The sequence below is a fragment of the Mobula birostris genome, chromosome 10 (assembly GCF_030028105.1).
Source record: "Mobula birostris isolate sMobBir1 chromosome 10, sMobBir1.hap1, whole genome shotgun sequence".
Taxonomy (NCBI): Eukaryota; Metazoa; Chordata; class Chondrichthyes; order Myliobatiformes; family Myliobatidae; genus Mobula; species Mobula birostris.
Genome location: NC_092379.1, coordinates 10029249 through 10050950, shown reverse-complemented (window position 1 = coordinate 10050950; position 21702 = coordinate 10029249). Strand labels below are relative to the sequence as shown.

The following is a 21702-nucleotide window of genomic DNA, read 5'->3' as shown; positions in this document are numbered from 1 at the left end:
TTCCAGGTAAAAACACATACATTATGGACATTTAAGAAAATCGTAGGTATGTACATGGAAGATAGAAACCTGGAGGACTATGAAAGAAGGAAGGGTTAGATTGGTCTTACAGTAGGTTAAAAGGTGGATATAACATCATGGGCCTGCAATGAAAATTATTTTAAAATTAATTCCATGTTCTTTCCTGATTCAGCCAATGGCATTCGCGTATCTATTCACAAACAAAAGAGACACTGTGTGAGCATTAAACCACAAGCAATCACTTTCTATAAGAGTTATATAAAGCATGCAATGTTATCAGGTTTAATATAACCGGCATATGTCATGAAATTTGTGAACTTTGTGGCAGCAGTACAATGGAATGCATAATAATATAGAAAAAACTGTGAATTACAGTAATTATATATGTATATCAAATAGTTAAAATAAATACTGAAAATCAGAAATAAAAAGTAGTGAGGTAGTTTTCATGGGTTCAATGTCCATTCAGGAATCAGATGGCAGAGGGGAAGAAGCTGTCCCTGAATCACTGAGTGTGTGTCTTCAGGGTCCTGTACTTCCTTCTTGATGGTAGCAATGAGAAGAGGGAACGTCCTAGGTAATGGGGGTCCTTAACAATGGACGCTGCCTTCCTGAGGCTTCACTCCTTGAAGTTGTCTTAGATATTATGGAGACTACAGCCCATGATAGAGCTGACTAATTTTACAACCTTCTGCAGCTTACTACGATTATGTACAGTCGCCCCCCCCCCCCATACCAGATGTGATGCAGCCTGTCAGAATGCTCTCCACGGTACATTTGTAGAAATTTTCCAGTGTTTTAGGTAACAAACCAAATCTCTTCAAACTCCTAATGAAGTATAACTACTGTCTTGCCTTCTTTATACCTGCATCGATATGTTAGGGCCAGGTTAGGTCCTCAGAGATATTGACACCCAGGAACTTGAAATTGCTCCCTCTCTCCACTTCTGATCCCTCTGTGAGGACTGGTGTGTGCTCCCTTGTCTTACCTGTTCTGAAGTCCACAATTGGCTCTTTTGGTTTTACCAAAACAGATGGTCAATGAAATAACAGTCAGAAAACAATCTAAAATTTATTGATGAGCTGATCTGCTAAATGCTGAAAAACTTCCATGCTTCCTTTTCTCTATCTCTCTCGATGTACTCTCCAGCTTTGGCATTAACTGTAGTCCTAAGAGAGGATTCTCCTCTCCCTCTTCCTTCCCCCAAAGGAATTGCCTCTTTTTATACCCTTTAAAACCTCTTATTCTAGGACGTCCCCATGCCTTCCTCAGACAAGCTCTATGACCCTATTAAGTAAAATTTGGGTAGGTACAGGGACGGTAGGGGTATGGAGGGCTATGGTGCGGGTGTAGGTCATGGGAGTAGGCAATTTAAAGCGTTTGCCGTGGATTAGATGGGCCGAAGGGCCTGCTTCTGTACTGTGCTTTTCTATCACTGTATGACAAGCATTGTTTTTCAATTCCACTCGAAGTTAGCAACATTTTGTCTCATAGACTACCATTTCGCTTCAGCAAATACCAAGGAGGAATCACATTTAACCCTTTCCTTGGAGGGCCGAAGGGCCAGCACGGTGCAGTGCATTTGGAGAGGGGAACCGGGGCTTGCCCGGAGATTTCCACGCTTCAGAAATCGCCTTCTGTTATATGCGATTCAAGTGCATGGCCTGAGCCATGCCCACTGACAGGATGACCAGCCACCCGTCCGACTTGCGTTGAACATCACTCTGACAGTGTGACATCAGAGCTGACGACAGAGAGTAAAGTTACCTCATCTGAAATGCTAACCTTCGCTCACTCGTGTCTTTTGTAAACATGTGCACAAAGGGCTTGCGTGTGGGAAATCTCAAGCCCAGCAGATCAGTTTTGTGCCGTCAGCTCAGCAGTTACTTCAGTGTCATCAGATTTTGAGTATGGTGGAGGAGATGCCCAAGAACATAGCACATCAGGCATGGCAAGGAGAACCCGAACCCAAACCCATGTTCAGCGTACGGTGAGATTCGGATGAACCAACCAGGAGAAAAACCTTGTAACTTGTCCAAAAGACATTAAAGAGGTGAACACATAGTTCCTCATGATACAATCTGCTTTCTGTCTGAAATGAAGTTTTGTGCTTTAATTTATCAGTGGAGCCAGGGCCCTGACAATGCAGCAACATATCTTCATCAGAGATCAGGTCCGAAACTGTGCAAGGATTCATAGAACATAGAATAGTACAGCACAGTACAGGCCCTTCGGCCCACAATGTTGTGCCGATCCTCAAACCCTGCCTCCCATATAAGCCCCCACCTTAATTTCCTCCATATACCTGTCTAGTAGTCTCTTAAACTTCACTAGTGTATCTGCCTCCACCACTGACTCAGTCAGTGCATTCCACGCACTAACCACTCTCTGAGTAAAAAATCTTCCTCTAATATCCCCCTTGAACTTCCCACCCCTTACCTTAAAGCCATGTCCTCTTGTACTGAGCAGTGGTGCCCTGGGGAAGAGGCGCTGGCTATCCACTCTATCTATTCCTCTTATTATCTTATACACCTCTATCATGTCTCCTCTCATCCTCCTTCTCTCCAAAGAGTAAAGCCCTAGCTCCCTTAATCTCTGATCATAATGCATACTCTCTAAACCAGGCAGCATCCTGGTAAATCTCCTCTGTACCCTTTCCAATGCTTCCACATCCTTCCTATAGTGAGGCGACCAGAACTGGACACAATCCTCCAAGTGTGGCCTAACCAGAGTTTTATAGAGCTGCATCATTACCTCGCGACTCTTAAACTCTATCCCTCGACTTATGAAAGCTAACACCCCATAAGCTTTCTTAACTACCCTATCCACCTGTGAGGCAACTTTCAGGGATCTGTGGACATGTATCCCCAGATCCCTCTGCTCCTCCACACTACCAAGTATCCTGCCATTTACTTGGTACTCTGCCTTGGAGTTTGTCCTTCGAAACTGTACCACTTTACACTTAGTCATCTGTCCTGAATTGCCAGAGAGTTCATAGCGGAGAGAAATCATTCTCTTGGTCTGAGCGTGGGAAGGGATTCACTCAATCATGCCACCTACTGGCACATCAGAGAGTTCACAATGGAGAGAGATCATTCACTGCTATATGTGTGGGAAGGAATTCATTCGGTCATAGAACATGCAAGAGCACCAGAAAGTTCATAGTGGGGAGAGGCCATTCACCTGCCCTGTGTAGAGGATGGGATATACTGTACTCAGTCATCCAGCCTGAAGAGACATCAGTGAGTACATGCCACAGAGAGTCTGATCACTTGTTCTGACTGCGGGAAATGATTCATTCAGTTTTCCAGCCTGAGGATATATCAGAGAATTCACACTGGGGAGAGACCATTGCTCTGTGTGTAGAAAGGAATTCGCTTGGTCTTCCCGTCATGAGGAGACACCAGCAATTTTACATCGTGGAGAAAACATTGGATCATTCCGTGTGTGGGAAGGGATTCAATCAGCGATCCCACCTCATGAAACACGAGCGAGTTCACATTGGGTGAGGCCATTCTCTTGTTCTATGTGTGAGAGGGGACATTCGTCCCATCAACCTGCAGAAACACCAGCGAGGCCTTTTACCTGCTCTCGATGTCGGAAGTGATTCACCCAGGCAATGCATCTTCCAAAGCATCAGCAAGCTCGCACTAAGGAGAGGCTGCACGGTTGTCCTGTGTGAGCAATGAGATTTAACCTGTCATGTCATCTGCTGTAGTGTGTTCATACTGGGAAAATTTAAGTCACAGAGACTTCGGCAATTCAAACAAAAGAAAACAAGAGGAATTCTGCAGATGCTGGAAATTCAAGCAACACACATAAAAGTTGCTGGTGAACACAGCAGGCCAAGCAGCATCTCTAGGAAGAGGTGCAGTCGACGTTTCAGGCCGAGACCCTTCGTCAGGACTAACTGAAGGAAGAGTGAGTAAGGGATTTGAAAGGGGGAGGGGGAGATCCAAAATGATAGGAGAAGACAGGAGGGGGAGGGATAGAGCCAAGAGCTGGACAGGTGATAGGCAAAAGGGATATGAGAGGATCATGGGACAGGAGGTCCGGGAAGAAAGACAAGGGGGAGGGGACCCAGAGGATGGGCAAGGGGTATATTCAGAGGGACAGAGGGAGAAAAAGGAGAGTGAGAGAAAGAATGTGTGCATAAAAATGAGTAACAGATGGGGTACGAGGGGGAGGTGGGGCCTAGCGGAAGTTAGAGAAGTCAGTGTTCATGCCATCAGGTTGGAGGCTACCCAGACGGAATATAAGGTGTTGTTCCTCCAACCTGAGTGTGGCTTCATCTTTACAGTAGAGGAGGCCATGGATAGACATGTCAGAATGGGAATGGGATGTGGAATTAAAATGTGTGGCCACTGGGAGATCCTGCTTTCTCTGGCAGACAGAGCGTAGATGTTCAGCAAAGCGGTCTCCCAGTCTGCGTCGGGTCTCGCCAATATATAAAAGGCCACATCGGGAGCACCAGACGCAGTATATCACCCCAGTCGACTCACAGGTGAAGTGTTGCCTCACCTGGAAGGACTGTTTGGCGCCCTGAATGGTGGTAAGGGAGGAAGTGTAAGGGCATGTGTAGCACTTGTTCCGCTTACACGGATAAGTGCCAGGAGGGAGATCAGTGGGGAGGGATGGGGGGGACAAATGGACAAGGGAGTTGTGTAGGGAGTGATCCCTGCGGAATGCAGAGAGAGGGGGGGGAGGGAAAGATGTGCTTAGTGGTGGGATCCCGTTGGAGGTGGCAGAAGTTACGGAGAATAATATGTTGGACCCGGAGGCTGGTGGGGTGGTAGGTGAGGACCAGGGGAACCCTATTCCTAGTGGGGTGGCGGGAGTATGGAGTGAGAGCAGATGTACGTGAAATGGGGGAGATGCGTTTAAGAGCAGAGTTGATAGTGGAGAAAGGGAAGCCCCTTTCTTTAAAAAAGGAAGACATCTCCCTCGTCCTAGAATGAAAAGCCTCATCCTGAGAGCAGATGCAGCGGAGACGGAGGAATTGCGAGAAGGGGATGGCGTTTTTCCTCTCGTATCCCCTTTTGCCTATCACCTGTCCAGCTCTTGGCTCTATCCCTCCCCCTCCTGTCTTCTCCTATCATTTTGGATCTCCCCCTCCCCCTCCAACTTTCAAATCCCTTACTCACTCTTCCTTCAGTTAGTCCTGATGAAGGGTCTCGGCCTGAAACGTCGACTGCACCTCTTCCTACAGATGCTGCTTGGCCTGCTGCGTTCACCAGCAACTTTGATGTGTGTTGCAAACAAAAGAAAAGGTTCATTACAGACATTAACCAGCAAAACTAAAGCGAACTCAGGCAAACTATACAGAATCTCGAAGAACTGAAATCACTCACGATACACAGAAGAACCAGGTCTGAGTTTCTCCAGAAAGGATCCACAATGAACGAACACAGAGGGATTGGCATTCCACCCTGAAATACTCCCTGGAGCACATAGGACCAACCGGACAACATAGGTGTCCAAACGAAGCAATAATCCCCAAAGACAACAGCTACAACACAGGACATTGAAAACCCCGTGCTAATTAAATTAGCCCAAATTGAATAAAAGTGATAAGTACACAGAGAGCTTAAAATCCCCATGATCCCAAATCAGACGAAAAACCAGAGCTAGTCTATGGACAATTAGACATAAAAGGTAAACAATCCAAGGATCACTGCCTACACACGAGGTTACACTGAGAAAATACAGTCCACAAACTAACTGAAAAAGAAATCTTTTCTTTTTTTTAAACCCGATCCCTGGTTGCGACAGCATCATGTTTGCTGAATCGAGTTGCAAATTCATGAGGGACTGCTGATGTCAGGTTCTGAAATTTTTGCGGCTGTTCATCCCACCCAGGAATGAACCTTGATCATGGATCATTGAAGGGGTTTGTTCTGCCGATGTCAGCCTTAAATTAGACTGGTGTTTAATATCATGGATTTTGTGACAATTAACTCAGTTCTATTCCAAATCTTGCGTCTCAGCTGCTTACTGTCTCTGTACAATAGAGCCATTCAGTCCCTGCTCATGTTTCTGTTCCACGTCTGTCCTTTTAAATCCATCCCTGCTGTTCACCTCTTGCTCTCCCTGTGATTACAGGTTCCAACTGGTCATAGCTCTGACTGTGAAGTAGTTGAATGTCCTCTACGACTTTTTGCTGGCTGAAGAAGAAGAGAAAATTACTGTGGTGTTGGATCTCTGTTAATTTCTGATCCTTAGGTTTTTTTTCTAGCAGTCAGGAATGGCGAGCAGTCTTAATTCCATGATTTCAGTTTAATTTTAGAGCACAACGAGCATACAAATACTAACCAAACTAAATAAAGAACTGAGAAATTAAGCAAAGAGGGGAAATAATACGAAGACAAGATGATGCTTCTGAAAAATCTATCACTTTCACAGATAAGATAAAAGAAATTCTTTAGATGGAGATAACTTAGTTAACAGGATACATTATCAAAACAATCACATCATGTGGGCAATGTGCTAATACTTGGCCAATGAACAATGAGAAAGCTGATAGACTGTTACTTTAGCTTTCTGCCAGTGAGAGTGAAAAATATATGAGTTTGTTAAAAAGTACAAATCTTATAAAAAAACACTGGTTTACAACAGTTCCCTCTTTTGATTCTCTCAGGGACCTGGCAGAATCACATGTGAATATCTTGAGTAATCGCTTTTAAGCAAACAGAAACAAATATGGATTACGATAATAATAATAATATCTAATAGTTATATTCGTGCTTGAACTCTTCTCACAGTACTTGTCTTAATTTGGAGTCATCTTAGCTTGCCACTTTTGCCGTTGCTGGCAAAGTCTCGCCACGGCTGCCAGATCTCATTACCGTCGTGCAACACACATAACAGTTGCTGGTGAACGCAGCAGGCCAGTCAGCATCTCTAGGAAGAGGTGCAGTCGACGTTTCAGGCCGAGACTCTTCATCAGGACCAGCAACTTTTATGTGTGTTGCTTGAATTTCCAGCATCTGCAGAATTCCTGTTGTCTCATTACTGTCGTCATCACTTAAGTCACTAGAGTCAGTACCGTACCGTTTCGAGTCAATATTCCTTTGCAGTTCCTTGGAGTTCCCAAGGTGTCGCTGTTTTTGGGGACGAGTCAGAGCTGGCTGCCTTTCAACATGATTGACATCACCGTTAACACCGCCCACTGGGTTGGCCGAAACGCTCATGGAGGCCGGGCAGATTTACCTCGTTTCACCGAACGGAGCTTTTGAATACGGATTATCATTTACATGCAGTCTTTTAACCCGTCAAAGAATGACTGGAGGTTAAGAAAAGCCAAATTGTTGGATCTCCATTTATTTTCTGATCCTTAGGTTTCTTCTGGGAGTAAAAAATGGCGAGCAGTCTTAATTCCAAGACTTCAGGTTATTTTAGAGCACAAACAAACATACAAATACCAAGCAGACTAAAGCTGAGAAACAATGCTAACCAGGGAATTAATGCTAAGACAATATAATAAGGATGGCGCTTCTGAAAAATCTATCACTATTTATAGATAAGATATATTCCTTAGACAGCGATAAATTAGTCAATGGAGTACATAGCTAAAATAATTTTATCACGTGCTAATATTTAGCCAATGAAAAAGGAGAAACGGAATAACTCACAAACAAGAGAAAATCTGCAGATACTGGAGATCAGAGCAACACACACAAAATGCTGGAGGAACTCAGCAGGCCAGGCAGCATCCATGGAAAAAAAAAGTACAGTCGATGTTTCGGGCCAACACCCTTCGTTAGGTGAATAACTTAGCTTAGCTGCTATACTGCTTTCTGCCAGCGAGTGTGAAAAATATATGTTTGTTACAAAGAACAAATCTTAGAAAACAACACACATAAAAGTTGCTGGTGAACGCAGCAGGCCAGGCAGCATCTCTAGGAAGAGGTACAGTCGACGTTTCAGGCCTTCGTCAGGACTAACTGAAGGAAGAGCTAGTAAGAGATTTGAAAGTGGGAGGGGGAGGGGAGATCCGAAATGATGGGAGAAGACGGGAGGGGGAGGGATGGAGCCAAGAGCTGGACAGGTGATTGGCACAGGGGATATGAGAGGATCATGAGACAGGAGGCCTAAGGAGAAATAAAGGGGGAGGGGGGAAGCCCAGCGGATGGGCAAGGGGTATAGTGAGAGGGACAGAGGGAGAAAAAGAAGAGAGAGAATACGAATGAGTGTATATAAATAAATAAATAACGGATGGGGTACGAGGGGGAGGTGGGGGATTAGCGGAGGTTTGAGAGGTCAATGTTCATGCCATCAGGTTGGAGGCTACCCAGACGGAATATAAGGTGTTGTTCCTCCAACCTGAGTGTGGCTTCATCTTTACAGTAGAGGAGGCCGTGGATAGACATATCAGAATGGGAATGGGATGTGGAATTAAAATGTGTGGCCACTGGGAGATCCTGCTTTCTCTGGCGGACAGAGCATAGGTGTTCAGTGAAACGATCTCCCAGTCTGCGTCGGGTCTCGCCAATATGTAGAAGGCCACATCGGGAGCAATAAAAAAGTGGTGAGGTAGTGTTCATGGATTCAATGTCTATTCGGAAATCAGATGGCAAAGAAGATGAAACTGCTGCTGAATCATTGACTGTGTGCCTTCAGGCTTCTGTACCTCCTTCCTGATGGTAGCAATGAGAACTAGGAATGATCTGGGCAGTGGGAAGCTTCTAGCTTGCAGCACACTAAAATGCTGGAGGAACTCAGCAGGCCAGACATCATCTATGGAAAAAAGTAAACAGTCAACATTTTGGCCAAGACCCTTCACCAGGTCCTGATGAAGTCTAAACATAGTCATAGTCATAGTTATAGTTATACTTTATTGATCCCAGGGGGAAATTGGTTTTCGTTTCAGTTGCACCATAAATAATAAATAGTAATAGAACCATAAATAGTTAAATAGTAATATGTAAATTATGCCAGTAAATTATGAAATAAGTCCAGGACCAGCTGATCGGCACAGGGTGTCTGACCCTCCAAGGGCGGAGTTGTAAAGTTTGATGGCCACAGGCAGGAATGACTTCCTATGACGCTCAGTGCTGCATCTCAGTGGAATGAGTCTCTGGCTGAATGTACTCCTGTGCCCACCCAGTACATTATGTAGTGGATGGGAGACATTGACCAAGATGGCATGCAACTTAGACAGCATCCTCTTTTCAGACACCACCATGAGAGAGTCCTGTTCCATCCCCACAACATCACAGGCCTTTCGAATAAGTTTGATGATTCTGTTGGTGTCTGCCACCCTCAGCCTGCTGCCCCAGCACACAACAGCAAACATGATAGCACTGGCCACCACAGACTTGTAGAACATCCTCAGCATCGTCCGGCAGATATAAAAGGACCTCAGTTTCCTGAGGAAATAGAGACGGCTCTGACCCTTCTTGTAGACAGCTTCAGTGTTCTTTGACCAGTCCAGTTTATTGTCAATATGTATCCCCAGGTATTTGTAATCCTTCACCATGTCCACACTGACCCCCTGGATGGAAACAGGGGTCACCGGTACCTTAGCTCTCCTCAGGTCTACCACCAGCTCCTTAGTCTTTTTCACATTAAGCTGCAGATAATTCTGCTCACACCATGTGACGCTGGGATCAAAGCAACACTTTCAGCACACTGGATGAACTCAGCAAGTCGGGCAGCATCAGTTAGAAACGATGAGTCGATGTTTTGGGCTGAAACCCTTCGTCAAGACTGAAGAATGAAAGATGGGGAAGGATTTGAAGAATGCTTGCAGCTTCGTTGATAGACCAGTAATTTGAAAGACAAAGGGGTGGGGGGAGGGGAAGCATTGACATCATAGCCCTGAAAACAATGGGTGGTAGAAGAAGGAGGCGGAACCATGAGGGAGCTGGGGGAGGGGGCAGAGTGAAATAGAGATAGGGGAAGGGAGGGGGAGGGAATTACCGGAAGTTGGAGAATTCTATGTTCATACCAAGGGGCTGGAGACTACCTAGACGGTATATGAGGTGTTGCTCCTCCAACCTGAGTTTAGCCTCATCATGGCAGTAGAAGAGGCCACGTATGGACATATCTGAATGGGAGTGGGAAGCAGAGTTGAAGTGGGTAACTGAAGCTACAAGCATTCTTCAAATCCTTCCCCATCGTTCATTCTTCAGTCCTGACGAAGGGTTCCGGCCCAAAACGTCGACTCATCGTTTCTGACTGATGCTGCCCGACCTGCTGAGTTCATCCTGGTGAAGTCTGAGATCAGGGGACACAGCCTCAGAATAGAGGGGGCGACCTTTTAGGACGGAGATGAGGAGGAATTTATTTTGCCAAAGAGTGGTGAATCTGTAGAATTCGTTGCCACAGGCAGCTGTGGAGGCCAAGTTTTTGTGTGTATTTAAGGCAGAGGTTGATAGATTCTTGGTTGGTCGGGGCATGAAGGGATTGGCAGGGAAAGGGGGGAGGCAGGAGTTTGGGGCTGACAGGAAAATTGGATCAGCCATGATGAAATGGCGGAGCAGACTCGCTGGGCCAAATGGCCTAATTCTGCTCTTCAGAGTTGCTGGTGAATGCAGCAGGCCAGGCAGCATCTCTAGGAAGAGGTACAGTTGATGTTTCGGGCCGAGACCCTTCGTTAGGTGAATAACTTAGCTTAGCTGCTATACTGCTTTCTGCCAGTGAGTGTGAAAAATATATGTTTGTTAAAAAGAACAAATCTTATAAAACAACACAAATAAAATTGCTGGTGAACACAGCAAGCCAGGTAGCATCTCTAGGAAGAGGTACAGTCGACGTTTCAGGCCGAGACCCTTCGTCAGGACTAACTGAAAGAAGAGCTAGTAAGAGATTTGAAAGTGGGAGGGGGAGGGGAGATCCGAAATGATGGGAGAAGACAGGAGGGGGAGGGATGGAGCCAAGAGCTGGACAGGTGATTGGCACAAGGGATATGAGAGGATCATGAGACAGGAGGCCTAAGGAGAAATAAAGGGGGAGGGGGGAAGCCCAGCGGAAGGGCAAGGGGTATAGTGAGAGGGACAGAGGGGGAAAAAGGAGAGAGAGAAAACGAATGAGTGTATATAAATAAATAAATAATGGATGGGGTACGAGGGGGAGGTGGGGGATTAGCGGCGGTTTGAGAAGTCAATGTTCATGCCATCAGGTTGGAGGCTACCCAGATGGAATATAAGGTGTTGTTCCTCCAACCTGAGTGTGGCTTCATCTTTACAGTAGAGGAGGCCATGGATAGACATATCAGAATGGGAATGGGACGTGGAATTAAAATGTGTGGCCACTGGGAGATCCTGCTTTGTCTGGTGGACAGAGCATAGGTGTTCAGTAAAACGATCTCCCAGTCTGCGTCGGGTCTCGCCAATATATAGAGGGCCACATCAGGAGCAATAAAAAAGTGGTGAGGTAGTGTTCATGGATTCAATGTCTATTCGGAAATCAGATGGCAAAGAAGATGAAGCTGCTGCTGAATCATTGACTGTGTGCCTTCAGGCTTCTGTACCTCCTTCCTGATGGTAGCAATGAGAACTAGGAATGATCTGGGCGGTGGGAAGCTTCCAGTTTGCAGCACACTAAAATGCTGGAGGAACTCAGCAGGCCAGACATCATCTATGGAAAAAGTAAACAGTCAATATTTTGACCAAGACCCTTCACCAGGTCCTGACGAAGTCTAAACACAAAATAATCTGCAGGTGCTGTGATCAAAGCTACACTTTCAGTACGCTGGATGAACTCAGCAGGTCGGGCAGCATCGGTTAGAAATGATGAGTCGACGTTTCAGGCCGGAACCCTTCGTCAGGACTGAAGAATGAAAGATGGGGAAGGATTTGAAGAATGCTCGTAGCTTCAGTTGAAAGACCAGTAATTTGAAAGACAAAGAGGTGGGGGAGGGGAAGCATTGACGTCATAGCCCTGGGTAGTAGAAGAAGGAGGCGGAACCATGAGGCAGCTGGGGGAGGGGGCAGAGTGAAATAGGGATAGGGGGAGGGAATTACCGGAAGTTGGAGAATTCTGTGTTCATACCAAGGGGCTAGAGACTACTTAGACGGTATATGAGGTGTGGCTCCTCCAACCTGAGTTTAGCCTCATCATGGCAGTAGAAGAGGCCGTGTATGGACATATCCGAATGGGAATGGGAAGCAGAGTTGAAGTGGGTAACTGAAGCTACAAGCATTCTTCAAATCCTTCCCCATCATTCATTCTTCAGTCCTGACGAAGGGTTCTGGCCCGAAAGGTCGACTCATCGTTTCTAACTGATGCTGCCCGACCTGCTGAGTTCATCCTGGTGAAGTCTGAGATCAGGGGACACAGCCTCAGAATAGAGGGGGTGACCTTTTAGGACGGAGATGAGGAGGAATTTATTTCGCCAAAGAATGGTGAATCTGTAGAATTCGTTGCCACAGGCAGCAGTGGAGGCCAAGTTTTTGTGTGTATTTAAGGCAGAGGTTGATAGATTCTTGGTTGGTCGGGGCATGAAGGGATTGGCAGGGAAAGCGGGGAGGCAGGAGATTGGGGCTGACAGGAAAATTAGATCAGCCATGATGAAATTGCGGAGCAGAATCGCTGGGCCAAATGGCCTAATTCTGCTCTTCAGAGTTACTGGTGAACGCAGCAGGCCAGGCAGCATCTCTAGGAAGAGGTACAGTCGACGTTTCAGGCCGAAACCCTTCGTTAGTCCTGACAGCCTGTCTATTCACGGCCTCCTCTACTGTAAAGATGAAGCCACACTCAGGTTGGAGGAACAACACCTTATATTCCGTCTGGGTAGCCTCCAACCTGATGGCATGAACATCGACTTCTCTAACTTCCGCTAAGGCCCCACCTCCCCTTCGTACCCCATCTGTTACTTATTTTTATGCACACATTCTTTCTCTCACTCTCCTTTTTCTCCCTCTGTCCCTCTGTATATACCTCTTGCCCATCCTCTGGGTCCCCCCCCCTTGTCTTTTTTCCTGGGCCTCCTGTCCCATAATCCTCTCGTATCCCCTTTTGCCAATCACCTGTCCAGATCTTGGCTCCATCCCTCCCCCTCCTGTCTTCTCCTATCATTTCGGATCTCCCTCTCCCCCTCCCACTTTCAAATCTCTTACTAGCTCTTCCTTCAGTTAGTCCTGACGAAGGGTCTCGGCCTGAAACGTCGACTGCACCTCTTCCTAGAGATGCTGCCTGGCCTGCTGCGTTCACCAGCAACTTTGATGTGTGTTGCTTGAATTTCCAGCATCTGCAGAATTCCTGTTGTTTGCGTTTTATAATTCTGCTCTTATATCGTATGATCTCACCTGCAAGTGTATTGGATTTTGACTTTTGACACACAAATACCTGTTGATTGTGGGAGCTTGCTCTGTTAAATTAGTCAACATGGTCTGGATTTGAGGCATGCGGTAGGTTGGGGGAGCCGGAGCTTGCGGACACGTAAGATACCTTTCTAACTCAGCGATTCAGAATTCGCCTTTGGCAACTTGCCGACCACATGCGCAAGCGCCAGAGTCGCCGTTCGTGCCAGAAATCCGCGCATGCGCTGAGCGGACGGACGGCACCGGAGGAATCGGCGGCAGGTAGGGACGGGTCTCTGGGCAGGGCTTTCATCAACACCCCGACCGGGCAACAAATGCTGCGAACTCCGGTCACAGCATGGTCCGTGCCCTCTCTCTCTACCCAACGGTCCGCGCTCGGGCCCCCGGGGAGGCTGAAGAGCAAAGTTGCTGGCGCCATTTCTGTGGCGCATGTATGTCGCTGGCTCCGGGCGAATAGAGGGGTTTCTCGCTCGTGGTGTTTTCTGGGTATCGAGGCGCACATTCTTGATGCTGCCAGCGCTGTCCCCTCCAGTCCGCAAGGCATATTTGGGCGCGCAGGCATGGGGAATGGATTCCTCAGAGACTATGAGCTTTAGTTATCTAAATCCATGGAGATGGAACTCGTAACAAAAATGTAGTTTCGATTTAATATTGAATTAAAAACTTCTAGAGCCTTTGTGGCCAAGTGGATTAGTGATTTTATGTCAATTAAAACACAAAGCGAACGTTGAGATCAGGTCGTTGTCCAGAACCAGCTGATGTCCAAAGAGCGAGGCCTAAAAGAAGGTATCAAGTCCATCCAATAACCAATATAACATCATTTAGTGCTGCTCAGATAAAACAAGATCTTTCCATCAGCTCAGTTCTTTAGAAATTCACCTTGTTGAACCTCCTCTGATTCTGACCGTTTTACTTGCGAACATTCTCTCTGGGTACATAATGATATCAGACACCTTTGCCTGAGTAACCTGTAGTTTTCACATCAGAAATGTGCCACATATTAACCAATGAGACAGTCCAGTTACCTCCCTTCATATTTCATTAGGAGTTTGAGGAGGTTTGGTCTGTCACAAAAAATACAAATTTCTATAGATGTACTGTGGAGAGCACTCTAACTGCATCACCATCTGGTATGTGGGTGGGGTGGGGTGGGGTGGGGGCTACTGCACAGGATTGAAATAAGCTGCAGGAAGTTGTAAACTCAGTCAGCTCCATCATGGGCACTGGCCTCCATGGTATCCAGGACATCTTCAAGGAGAGATGCCTCAAAAAGGTGGCGTCCATTATTAAGGACACTCTCCCCCCCACCCCCCTGCACCACCCAGGAATGCCGTCTTCTCATTGCCACCATCAGGAAGGAGGTGCAGAGGCCCAAAGGCGCGCACACTCTACGGTTCAGGAACAGCTTCTTCCCCTCGACCTCCGGTTTCTGAATGGACGTTGAACCCATGAACATTACCTCACTTTTTAAAATTTTTATTTTTGAACTAGTTATTTAATTTAACTATCTAATATATGTACACTTACTGTAATCCCTTTTTTCTCTCTATTATCGTGTATTTCATTGTATTGCTGCAAAGACAACGAATTTCATGACATATGCTGGTGATATTAAACCTGATTCCGATTCATTGGTATTAGCGTCAGTGAGTTCATCGTCATTAATAACCTCAGGTAGGAGGGGGGTGGGAAATTGGTGTCAGAGTAATTAGGAGGTCTCCAGGAGCAGCCACGTAATATAATGTACCTTTTGTAGTACTATGGGACGTGCTCAAAACGTGATGTTGTACTAATGGAGAGAGAGAGACGAACTGAAGCAGGCCACTTTTGATTCTTTAACCTTACAGTACAGCTGACCCGGGTTCATTTCCCTCCGCTGCCTGTAAGGAGTTTGTACGTCCTCCCCGTGACTGCACAGGTTTCCTCCGGGTGCTCCGGTTTCCTCCCACAGTCCAAAGACGTACCGGTTGGTAGGTTAATTAGTTATTATAAATTGTCCCATGATTAGGCTAGGGTTAAGTTGGGGATTGCTGGGCAATGCAGCTCGAAGGACCGGAGGTATCTCAATAAATACATACAAACAAACGTAAATAAAAATACCTGGTTGACTGAGTTCATTCCACATTTATTTTGGGTGGCATTGTAGTGTAGTGGTTAGCACATCGCTTTACGGTACAGGAAACCCGGGTTCAATTCCCGCCACTGCCTGTAAGGGGTTTGTACATTCTCCCCCCCACCCGTGCTGAACCCCAACACACACCCAAAAATAAATAAATAATCACCTTCGTTGAGCGTCATGTAGTTCTGGACTCTTCCGCTGAGTGAGAGCATCTGTCTGGGTGCATATCGGTAACAAACCCCTCTGTTGTGGGTAACGCGTGACCTGAAGCATTCACACCACAAGGTTTCCACACATTAGCAATCTCCAATCAGAACGTCTGATCACCTACCCTTGATGTTGCCATTGCTGAGTTCACCTCACAGTGACAGTGTCTCCAGGAGAAGCTGTGTGAATACGGTGAATACTCCTAGTAGGGCGGTGGGACACTAGGTGGCCCAGAAAGTGGTGCCGAGAGAAACTGAGCCAAGTCGCAGTTAAAAACGACCCGTTCTGCTACAGACAGGAAGATTGTCGGTGAATTTAACCCTGTGTCCAGATGCCTGAACTGCGTCCAGTTAGAAGATCAGCTGTTGTTCCGCCAAATGGTGTTGAACCTCGTTGTTAGAGTGTGATATTAGAGGTCGCCATAGAGACCAAAATTGTATCAGTGAAAGTGTGTCCCTCACCCATTGACCTCTTTTGTAAACTTTTGTTTTTGCAGGGTACAAAAGGAAAAGGATTTGTGTACAGGAATCTCAAGCACACTAGAACGTCCGATATGCTGTTTTGGTCGGTTCATCGGCACCTGAATAACTTTGTTCTTTGAGTGTGGAGGAGGAGACAGCACACCGATCGTAGCAGGCAGAGCCCGAGCACGTGTTCGTTGTAGGGGTGAAATTTGTACGAACCCACCTGGAGACAGGCCGTGTAAATTGTGAGCTGGTGTTTCCTTTCCAATGGCAATATGTCAGTTGTCGATCCTCGGAAAAGAGATCATCCCGGCTTGAAATTGCATCTGTTTTGTGTCTGAAATGAAGTTTTCTGTTTTAACTTCTCATTGAAACCCATTGTATCCAGAGACCTGAGGATAATTCAGCACATCTTCACCAGAGACTTTAGGCTTGGGCGGGATTCACCATGTCCTCTGACTTCCAGAGACTCCAGGAAATTCAAAGCGGGGAGAAATTGTTCACCTCCTCTGAGTGTGGGAAGGAATTCACTGGGTCGGATCAGTTGCTGGAACGCCAGGGAGTGCATACGGGGGAGAAGCCGTATATCTGCTCTGAGTGTGGGAAGGGATTCACGAGGTCGGGTAAGCTGCTGGCTCACCATCGAGTTCACACTATGGAGAGGCCCTTCTCCTGCTCAACGTGTGGGAAGAAGTTCACTCAGTTGTCCCACCTGCAGACACACCAGCGAGTCCACACAGGGGAGAGGCCGTTCATCTGCTCTGAGTGCGGGAAGGGGTTCAGTCAGTCGTCTGATCTAAAAACACACCAGCGGCTTCACACTGGGGAGCGGCCCTTCATCTGCCCCGAGTGTGGGAAGGGATTCACCCAATCGGCCAACCTGAAAACGCACCAGCGCGTTCACACTGGGGAGAGGCCGTTCACTTGCTTTGAGTGCGGGAAGGAGTTCTCTCAGTCGGCCAACCTGCTGATACACCAGCGAATTCACACCGGGGAGAACCCGTTCACCTGCTCCGAGTGTGGGAAGGGGTTCATTCGCTCATCCCACTTGGTGACGCACCAGCGAGTCCACACTGGGGAGAGGCCGTTCATCTGCTCCGTGTGCGGGAAAGGATTCATTCACTCCTCCCACCTGATCAGACACCAGCGCGTTCACTCTGGGGAGAAGCCCTTCACCTGCTCTGTTTGTGGGAGGGGCTACACGCAGTCGTACAGCCTGAAGATACACCAGCGAGTTCACAGCGGGGAGAGACCGTTTATCTGCTCTGTCTGCGGCAAGGGGTTCATTCAGTCATCTGAACTGCTGAAGCACCACCGAATCCACACGGGGGAGAGGCCGTTCACCTGCTCAGACTGTGGGAAGCGGTTTTCTCAGTTATCCCACCTCGCGAAGCACCACCAAGTTCACAGTGAGCGGCCGCACCCCCACCCTCTGTGAGCAGGGGGGCTTACTCGGCCAATCCCAGCTACTCTCCTCTCTGGGGAGAGGCCACTCAGCTGCTCGGACTGTGGCAAGACGTTCACTCCGCCATGGGAGCTGCTGAGACAGCAGCGAGCACACGGGGGGAGTGGCCGTACGCCTGTTCTGAGCGCAGGAAAGGCTTCATTCTGTTAACCCACCTTGTGAGGTCCCAGCAACTTCACAATAAGCAGAGGCCAGACTTTTGCCCTGGGTGAGCAAAGAGACTGCGATAATCATCCCAGCGACTGAGCCTCTGGCGACGTTACACCTGCGAGCAAGTTCAAATAAACTGTGTATTAATTTTTATACCATCCTGGTGACTGAATCCGGTTTTCAAGTTCACAAGGGACTGTTCATGTCGGATTCTGTGTTGTTGTGGCTGCTTATCACACCCAGGACTGAACCCTGGTCACTGAGAATTGGAGGGGTTTTTTTCATGCTGATGTTAACTTCGAGTTTCACTGGTGCTTAGTATTGTGGATCTGTGACAAATAAAATCAGTTCTAATTCAAGTCTTGTGTCTCAGGTGCTTCCTGTCTCTGCCAGTGGAGAGGCCACTCAGCCCAGCTTGCCCCTGCCCGTCCATCTGTTCCATTTTCATAGAAAATTGGTTGGCAGACAGGAAACAAAGAGTAGGGATTAATGGGTCCTTTTCAGAATGGCAGGCAGTGACCAGTGGGGTACCGCAAGGCTCGGTGCTGGGACCGCAGCTATTTACAATATACATTAATGATTTAGATGAAGGGATTAAAAGTAACATTAGCAAATTTGCAGATGACACAAAGCTGGGTGGCAGTGTGAAATGTGAGGAGGATGTTACGAGAATGCAGGGTGACTTGGACAGGTTGGGTGAGTGGGCAGATGCAGTTTAATGTGGATAAATGTGAGGTTATCCACTTTGGTGGCAAGAACAGGAAGGCAGATTACTAACTGAATGGTATCAAGTTGGGAAAAGGGGAAGTACAACGAGATCTAGGTGTCCTTGTTCATCGGTCACTGAAAGTAGGCATGCAGGTACAGCAGGCAGTGAAGAAAGCTAATGGCATGTTGACCTTCATAACAAGGGGAGTTGAGTATGGGAGCAAAGAGGTCCTTCTGCAGTTGTACAGGGCCCTGGTGAGACCACACCTGGAGTACTGTGTACAGTTTTGGTCTCCAAATTTGGGGAAGGATGTTCTAGCTATTGAGGGAGTGCAGCGTAGGTTCACGAGGTTAATTCCTGGGATGGCGGGACTGTCATATGTTGAAAGATTAGAGCAACTGGGGTTGTATACGCTGGAATTTAGAAGGATAAGAGGGGATCATATAAGATTGATATATGAAACATTTAAGATTATTAAGGAATTAGACACACCAGAGGCAGGAAACATGTTCTTAATGTTGGGGGAGTCCAGAACCAGAGGCCACAGTTTAAGAATAAGGGGTAGACAATTCAGAACGGAGTTGAGGAAAAACTTTTTCACACAGAGGGTTGTGGATCTGTGGAATGCTCTGCCTCAGAAGGCAGTGGAGGCCAATTCTCTGGATTCTTTCAAGGAAGAGTTAGGTAGAGCTCTTAAAGATAGCGTAGTGAAGGGATATGAGGAGAAGGCAGGAACTGGATACTGATTGTGGATGATCAGCCATGATCACAGTGAACGGCGATGCCGGCTCGGAGGGCTGAATGGCCTACTCCTGCACCTATTGTCTATTGTCTATTTCAGTCCTCCTAAATCCATTCCTGCTTTTGACCTCTCGCTCTCTCTGTGGTAACAGGTTCCAGCTGGAAATGAGCTTTGTGTTTGAAAATGAAATTTTAACTCCGTGACAGCCACTGGAAATGGGATGCGGAGAGCACACGAGGCTTTGTTCGCTTGAGGTCAGTTCTTGAGCTTCAGGTCTGGTTTGACAAGTGGCCAGAGAAGTGATGGTACGGGGGGCGGGGGGTCACTCACTTGCTCTCAGTGCGGGAAGGGATTCACACTCGGCCCCCACCTGCAGACGCATCAGTGAGCTCATGCTGGGGGACGCCGTTCACTTGCTCCCCGTGTGTGAGGGAGTACGCTTAGTCACCTAGCCTGATGATACATCAGTAAGTTCACACCACAGTGAGGTGCTTCACCCATTCTGACTGTGGGAAGCGATTCACGCTGCCATCCAAGCTGAAGATACACCAGAAATCTTCAGGGGGGGAGGAGAAGATGGCAGCGCGCGCAGCTCTCCGGTGAAATGATATCGTATTCATAAGTAGGATATCGTGCACAATTCTGATTTGATGGAGACAGACATGAGAAGCAGAGGAACATCTGGAGAAATTTCTGAAATGCCCGGTTCGCTGCCGCTGCTACTGTGCGATCGAGAATCTCCGGAGGGAAGGCCCCAAAATCCCCAGCTTTGCCTGCTGCTGGCTACTGAGGCTGAGGTCGAAGCGTTTGGCAGAGATGGGGCTCGGTACTCGGTGTCGGAGGGCTGATCGGAGCTGGAAGTTTTCGGACGACTCAGAGTCGGACTGCGGTCGGGCATGGCCGGGAGAGTTTTCTTCCTTCTCCCGTCTGCGTGAGATGTGGGACATTCGAGAGACTTTGAACTTTTTACTGTGCTCATGAACTGTTCTTCATCAAGTTATGGTATTGTTGCACTGTTGTAACTATATGTTATAATTATGTGGGTTTTGTTAGTTTTTCAGTCTTGGTCAGTCCTGTGTTTCTGTGATATCACACCGGAGGAATATTGTATCATTTCTTAATGCATGCATTACTAAATGACAATAAAAGAGGACTGCATGTCCTCATAATCTAATAATCTAAAAAATCACAAAGAGCATTTGATGGCTCTGGGCCTGTGTGCACTAGAATTCAGAAGAATGAGGGGTGACCTCATTGAAACCTATGGAATGGTGAAAGGCCTTGATAGGGTGGATGTGGAGAGGAAGTTACCGACGGTGGGGTGAGTCTAAGACCAGAAGAAACAGACTCAGTGTAGTGGAGCGTCCTTTTAGAGTGGAGATGAGGAGGAATTTGTTCAGCGAGAGGGTGGTAAATCTGTGGAATTCATTGCCACTGGCAACTATGGGGGCCGAGTCTTTATGTATATTTAAGGCAGAGGTTGATAAATTCTTGACCGGTCAGGGCATGAAGGGATACGAGGGCAAGGCAGGGGATTGGGGCTGAGAGGGAAAATTGATCAGTCATGAAGAAACGGCGGAGCAGACTTGATGAGCCAAATGGCCCTAATTCTGCTCCTATGTCTTAGGGTCTTTATCTCCCCAGCCCCACACTCACACCAGTCAGCGAGTTGCTGAATACAGAGGCGGATTCAAAAGTAAGTGTTGGTGTCGACCTCTACAATTATTGCTGCTGCTCACCACACCCAGTTCTGCGCCCTGGTCACCGGGTATGGGAGGAGTTTCTGCTGAAGATGTTCACTGTAATGGGACTGGAGTTTAATATTCTGCATCTGGGACTAATACTTTGAACTCTGTCTCAGGTGAATCTACACAACACCCAGTTTACGGTAGGGAGTCAACTCGGCCCAATTGAACCCTGCCCATGTATCTGTTCCACAGCGGTCCTGTTAAACCTGTTGCTGCTTTTCACCTTGGGTGGTGAGCTCCCAGTGGAGCATCAGATACGCTGGCCTTCCATTTCCGTCGTACAAAGTGGGTGGCTTGGTTGAATTTCATCAATGTTTCCGTAATCCACTGTACAAGAGATTGGTCTACACAGCTTCAGCAGACCCCTGTTGACTGGCCTTACCCATTTCCACCCCTCACGATGGGGACGTAGGTTCGAAATAATCACCACTATGGTTTAGGTTCCAAATAATCACCACTTTGAGGGTGAACAGAAAAACTCTCAAAATCCATGCATTTATTTATCTATCTATCTATCTTTTTATCTATCTATTTAGCGATATGGTCCTTCCAGCCCTTTGAGCCACACCACCCAACAGACCCGATTACCCCTAACCTAATCACGGGGCAATTTAAAACGGCCTGTTAACCTACCCAGTACGGTTTTGGACATGGGAAGAAACCAGAGCACCCGGGGAAAACCCATGCGTTCCACTGGGAGGACGCAGATGGCGTTGAACTCTGAACTCCGTAACGCCCGGAGCCGTTGCACGAACCGCTACACCACCGTGTGGCCGCTGTATACCTGACATGTTCTTCATCCCTCCGATCTC

The 21702-nt window shown here is 47.3% G+C and overlaps 1 protein-coding gene across 1 annotated transcript; it reads left to right on the top strand.

Annotated features, from left to right (window-relative positions):
• Positions 1 to 13491: 13491 nt before the first annotated feature.
• LOC140203804 (uncharacterized) lies at positions 13492 to 18022 on the top strand. The gene is made up of 2 exons (XM_072269888.1): positions 13492 to 13547; positions 16109 to 18022. The coding sequence occupies exon 2, from the start codon at positions 16525 to 16527 to the stop codon at positions 17512 to 17514; it is 990 nt and encodes a 329-aa protein (XP_072125989.1). The 5' UTR covers positions 13492 to 13547; positions 16109 to 16524; the 3' UTR covers positions 17515 to 18022.
• Positions 18023 to 21702: the final 3680 nt, after the last annotated feature.